This window comes from Nestor notabilis, unplaced genomic scaffold, assembly GCF_000696875.1.
Source record: "Nestor notabilis isolate BGI_N333 unplaced genomic scaffold, ASM69687v1 scaffold3296, whole genome shotgun sequence".
Lineage (NCBI taxonomy): Eukaryota > Metazoa > Chordata > Aves > Psittaciformes > Psittacidae > Nestor > Nestor notabilis.
This window is the reverse complement of record NW_009934068.1, coordinates 19,954-25,785: the sequence shown is the minus strand read 5'-3', so window position 1 is coordinate 25,785 and position 5,832 is coordinate 19,954. Positions and strand designations below refer to the sequence as shown.

Sequence of the window (5,832 nt, the reverse complement as noted above, 5' to 3'; positions counted from 1 at the left end):
CGATGATTTTGTCGTCCTGCTGAGTAAATGAGAGATGATGACCTGCAATTTAAAAGCATCAAACCTACTGTGATGCATGTATGTGGCATTGAAAACATTCACATCATGTGAGTTACTGTGACGGTCTGGTTTGAGGAAGTATTCTGATCAAGGTTAACTGAGTTAAAGCACTGATCCTTCCTGGTCTGCCTGGTTTGGCCTTGCTCTGGCTGCTGGCAGGAGGGAGAGGGGGTCTGTTTTCCTGGACAGTAACAAGGCTGAGCTGCTGCCCCCACCTGCCCTTCCCGACTTCGGAACAGTGGGACGGTGCCGTGTTGTTGCTGAGCACACGTATGAGATTAGTTCTTTCCCCAAGTCTTAGGAGAGCAATACAAAGTCTGAGTGACTCTGCTCTCTCTGTCTTTTGGCTCAAGTGGGACATGAAAATGAACTTTGCACCAGCAGCTCATCGCAGCTGTCCTGTAGAAGCCACAGGGCCGTTGGTGTCATGCACGCCTGCACTGGCAGGCACGTGCTGCTGAGCCCCACAGCCCAGCTCAAACTGGAACACGTTATACAACCCGTGTTTTGCTGACCAGTGTTCTTTCTCCAAACATAAACTGCTGTTGAATTAGTCACGTCTCCAGTGCACTGGTTGAAGGGCAGCCTCACATGTGTTAACTTTAAATACAAATCCTACGCAGGGCATTGTTGGGTGGGGTGGATTTTTGCTTTAACGCAGCGCTGACCTCTGTTTCTAGGTTGTGGCATACTGCTTGTGCAAGCGAAGAGGGAGAGGTGATCATCTTTGGGGGCTGTGCCAACAACTTACTTGCCCATTCAAAAGCTGTAAGTTTATTTTGAGCTTTCCCTTCCTGTGCAGCCTGGTCCTGCCTGCAGGAGCTGCAGTCTTATCACTGCAGCGAGTGTGAAAGGCTTTTAGTCAGCGTGTGATCTTGTGGGGACTGATAAAGGTGCATAAACAAAGCTTGAAGGGAAAACGTTTTTCTCCTTTGCTAGAAACCACATCATTACTCATTATTTAAACAAACCATGACTTATTTTCCCTTGTACCTCCCAACTACATCTTCGGCTTTGCCCTGTGCTTCTTATGGCGGTGTTTTCAGGGACCCCCTCCCAAAATAATTTATTCACTGTGCTGTATGCAGAGAGGCCTGGGTGGGAAAACAGCCTGGAGAGAAAGGGACTCTTCAGCCAGGCTGAGGCTGTCCCAAGGTCCTTGAAACACCAGCTGGCTGGAGAGGGAGGCTGGGAATGAGTGTGCCAGCACCTTACAGTGTAAGCATCAGTGCAGGTCAGCTGGAACAGGCAAGTGGCAAACAACAGCAGTGCAAGAGCTCCTCCTGCGCTGACAGCACTGCTCTGGCAGATGATAGGTTTAGGTGCATTCAAGGAGCAGGCATAACCGTTTAAAAAAGCCAAAACCATTGACTGCTGAGCCCGATACAGTCCCTGTGTCTGAAGTCCCTCCGTACAATTCCATGAGGACTTGGAAACTGCTCACAGTGTTCCCATTCTCTCCCAGCACAAGTTGATGCTGCACAGGGAGAGCGTCTGGGTCTGGCCGCTTTGTGCACCCGTTCCCCCCGAGCCGTCTGTATGAGGCAGCCAAGATGTGGTTTTTATTCCCCTGTAGTTCCCCTAGTGCCCATATCTTCCTCTACTGTAGGATTTGGTGAGCAGTTCTGTGTTCAGCTTGTCTGCTGCCTTTGTGATGTGTGGGAAGCCCAGTCCATGCCCCATTGACTGCCTTTCCAGGGTCTGTTTGTGTGAGCCTCATCTGGTTTGGCTCCTGCTGTAGTGATGTGAATCCACATAACCAAACTGCTTCTCTCTCTCTCTCCCACCCACAGGCTCACAGTAATGAAATATCCCTACAACCAAGATCTCTCGTAAGGTAAGTGCCATGGTTTAAACCTAGCCACCAACTCAGTACCACACAGCTGCTCGCTCACACTCTCCCCTTTCCCCGATGGGGAGAATTGGAAGAATGTAAAACGCACAGGTTGGGTCAGGTGTCCTGTCTCTGCTTCCTCCCGGCTTCTCATGTCCCTCCTCACTGGCAGAGCACGAGAGACTGAAAAGTGCATTATTAGGGTAAGTGCTACTGAGCAACAACTAAAACATCGGTCTGTTATCAGCACTGTTCTCTGACTGAAGCCAAAACACAGCTCTGCAGCAGCTACTAGGAAGAAAATTAACTCTATCCCAGGTAAAACCAGGACACTAAGAAAGCAAAACTTCAAGATTAAACTGTCCTGTCTCCATCCAAGCCAGGTAGTGCAGTTAACCTCCAGGCCTGTTTCTTGCATTCCTACAATGCTTGAGATTTCTTCCTCTAAAGCATGCTGAGAGGACAGCAGCCAGTTAGGAGCAGGCAGAGCAGGATGTCTTTCAGGAGCATGTGTTTGGCACTAATGACAAGAACAAACCCTCATTAAACAGCTGTAAAGAATGAGCTTACCTTGCAGCCCTTGGTCATGCTAACAGCGGCTGTGTCTTCCCTCTCCCAAGGCTGTGCCTCGAAGCAGTCATTTGCTTTAAGGAGATGCTGGCCAGTTCCTGGAATTGCCTCCCCAAGCACTTGCTGCACAGCGTCAACCAGCGGTTTGGCAGCAACAACACCTCGGGCTCCTGAGCCCTCTGCAGATGTTGCCGACCAAGCTGTGTGTGGATGAGCAGCTCGAAGATGTAATAATTCTACCAAGTGTGGCAAACATTAAACTTGTATAGGTTAAGTATCTTGAAGCGTTTTGTGTATTGTCATAGATAGTTGCTTCTTACCTTTTAAGTTGCATGTGAATGGCCTTAGAGAGAACCTATTTTTGTGTAAAGATGTTTGCAATAAATGTATTTAATGGAAGTGGAGATACGTACCCTGTGCTTAAGCTTAGAACTAGTTCTGGGTTTGTCCACCTGTACACTTGAGGGCCAGGCCCAAGTGAGAAGATAGGGTGTGTGCATGTGGAAATACTTGTTACAGGGTCCCTAACTAGGGACCCAAGGACTCCACTGGTGGTGTGGAAGTTCTGAGGCACACCCTGACTGGTGAAGAGGAGTGCTGCTTTAGTCTAGGCACTGCTTAGTCTGCAGCGTTAGGAAAACTGCTTAATATTTTTGCCACAAATGCTTAAAGTCAGAGAAACGGAATTCAGAAATTGTGTGTTGTCAGAGTTGATAAACTGTCATAAACCTTGAGATGTTAAAGCACCACTACTATGCTTGGTTGTAGTTTGGTATTTTTGGAACTCTTTGTTGTGGAACTTCAGTTGTGAACCTTAGGTAGCAGATATTCTGCCCTGCGAAGTGTGTAAAGCTTGAAGTGAAAGCGCTTGAGCCCGTTACTGGCTGCAGCAGTGACCTGTGGAGCTCACCTACAGCTGGGACAGCCCGACAGACTTCAGCTGTGTAGAGGGACACTGGAAGTGGCTGTGGAGCGGGGTCAGCACCTGCCTTCACCAATGCTGTTCCTTCTGTCAGCAGTTCCAGGAGGTGACAGGGGAACAAGGAACAGGCTGTGCTGCTACAGAGAAGGGGAAGGATTGCAATCATGTTTAAGCTGTCCTCAAAAAAAATTATTAAAACCTTTGACTTGTAGAACAAAGTAATTCCTGTACTGTAATTCCTGCGCTCGGTTCTTTTGTCAGCTTGAGCTATTTCAAGTGTTCGGGGTGGTGCAGACTGTCAGACAAGCTGCAGCACCCAGCACAAGGCTGTTTCACACCTCACAGACGGATGCTGATAAGAGTATAAAGGCTTTATGATGACCCTTGAGCTCCAGCTCTTCTTCCCCACCTCTTCCCTACTTCCCCAGGGGTGGTAATGGCACACCACAGTCTGGCTGTGCCAGTGGGAGCAGGGGCTCTGGGGCTGCACCTGCTGGTTCCTGGCAGCCAGTGGTGTTTTGGGTAAAATAAAACGCATGTCGCACTGAACCTGTCCTACACCTATCAGAACCTCCACTCCCCCGCCCAGGAAAGCAGTGGGTATGAGGAAGAAACTGAACAGCACCAAGCTTTGCTGCAGCAAACTGGGGGAGACCCTGAGATGGAGCGCTCGGCTCCAGCACTCGACATGTTAGAGAACCAACAGAATCACTGACCAAACGCCAGCAACTTATTTGCATGTTTTTATGCTATTTGTATCGAGAGTCCATCTGCTGCGACGCAGGAACCGGTCCTCATCTGCCCGCTACCCCACGGGAGCTAAACTCGGTCCAGCCAATGGCAGTCAGGGTAGGTGTGTGTCCATCTGTCCCAGCTGTGGGTGCTGGATTCTGACTGCACAGCAGTGGCAGTTTAGTAGTGAGAAACCCAAGTACAGAATCACTTCTTCTTCTTGTTCAGGAGATGAGGTGCAGACACTTTCACTTTACCAGGAATATTCCTTGACAAATCAGTATCCTACAGAACATTAAGGATGAGAAACTGAACACAGCAGCAAAGCATTTATGGACATCTCTCTGGGCCCCAGCGTGCTTCCAAGCTGCCTGGTGGGAGCTGATGGCCCATTCCTGCCACCCTTCCCCCAGTGAAAATACAGCTGATGTCAAGCTGCTGCTTTTCCATCACATTTTAGTGATGAAATACTTAACAGTTTTATGTGCAGCTTCCATCCATCAGCTCCACTGGGAGAGGCTGGCTGGGTTGGCAGTTTCCTGGGCAGGACCTGTTCACTTCAAGGTCATCAAACATTAATTGTGGTTTTCTAGCAAAGCACCATGAAAAATCGACATGAAGTCTTGCTGCTGTTCAAGGTTTCCAATCAGTGAGCAGTCACAGGGCACCAAGCAGCTGTAAAGAGTGTGCTCTAGGCTGCCTGATCCACAGGGATCGCTGATGTGAAATGAGAAACAAACACCCGAGGATCGTGGTGCAAGCGACTGACCAAGCCTTAGGAGGAAAGCACAGCCAGAGCAGAGCCAGCCCTTGCCACGGTGGCAGGCAGGGGAGCGCTGCACACCAATGGCACAAGTTTGAGAAGGAAACGGAGTAGAAGAGAACTCCATCAGGGGAGTGAAGATCTGCCTGAGCGGAGCACCGCCACGTTTACTCAGCCTGTGGCAAGCACCTTCTGGGGGAGAGGGGCAGGTGAAAGACCACTGTGAGCGGCACAGCCAGACGCTGCCTCCAACCAAGTGCAGCTGAACTCCCAGCGTGAGCACCTGCCCCTCCAACACACTGCTGCAGGAGTGGGAATTTCCCCTCCCAAAACTAGAGGACTTCATGGAAGATGATGCTGTTATCAATTGCATTATTTTAGATTAACAGCAACACGATAAAGGAACTTAATGCCTAGTGATACAGGTGAGGCTCAACTTCTACTGATCCTTTCCAGCCAAAGCAGCACATCTTCCCCAGCAGTACTGAGAAACACAACACTGCTGAAAAAAACCCCCAAACAATAGAACACTTGGGTTTGGAAGTATTTACCCCAAAAATGGCACTAGTTGACATTTTGCTGCTGCTATATTTGCATAGAGAAACCATGTAGAAAAACTTGTCACCTTTACGCTGCGGAACAGGTCTTTTTCTCTTGCACTAGCTTCTTTAGATTGCATAAAATTATGCAAGGCAATCTTTGCAGCTGTAAAAACATAGGAAAGATTTAAACAGGATGTTAAAATGTGCTGGCTTCAATAGGTGGAGCACTGAGAAGGATTCCAGTGCTTTAATACGGTACCTTTTCCCTTCTTTTGGGTGCCTGGCGTGAGCTTGACTTTATACCTTTCAAAAGAAAAGGTTTCTCTCAGTAGCACGCTGGCTCCCCTCAGCCAAACCCTTGCCCCAGAAAGTGCCAGGACTTACTTGTAGTTCGTCATCGCCGTGTCGG

General features: G+C 49.0%; 2 protein-coding genes across 2 annotated transcripts in view; one reads left to right on the top strand and one right to left on the bottom strand.

Annotated features, from left to right (window-relative positions):
- The window catches only part of KLHDC2 (kelch domain containing 2), a 13,085-nt gene extending 10,229 nt beyond the window's left edge, over nucleotides 1-2,856 (top strand). The window contains exons 11-13 of the mRNA XM_010017138.1: nucleotides 741-828; nucleotides 1,854-1,897; nucleotides 2,515-2,856. Of these exons, the coding sequence (XP_010015440.1) occupies nucleotides 741-828; nucleotides 1,854-1,897; nucleotides 2,515-2,638 (256 nt within the window). The 3' untranslated portion in view covers nucleotides 2,639-2,856. The remainder of the gene's footprint in view (nucleotides 1-740; nucleotides 829-1,853; nucleotides 1,898-2,514) is intronic.
- A 1,469-nt stretch (nucleotides 2,857-4,325) lies between these two features.
- Nucleotides 4,326-5,832, bottom strand: part of NEMF (nuclear export mediator factor) — a 20,708-nt gene continuing 19,201 nt past the window's right edge. Inside the window, exons 29-32 of the mRNA XM_010017137.1 lie at nucleotides 5,808-5,832; nucleotides 5,683-5,726; nucleotides 5,507-5,586; nucleotides 4,326-4,403 (exon numbers count right to left, since the gene is read on the bottom strand). The exon at nucleotides 5,808-5,832 is cut by the window's right edge and continues 124 nt beyond it. Of these exons, the coding sequence (XP_010015439.1) occupies nucleotides 4,326-4,403; nucleotides 5,507-5,586; nucleotides 5,683-5,726; nucleotides 5,808-5,832 (227 nt within the window). The remainder of the gene's footprint in view (nucleotides 4,404-5,506; nucleotides 5,587-5,682; nucleotides 5,727-5,807) is intronic.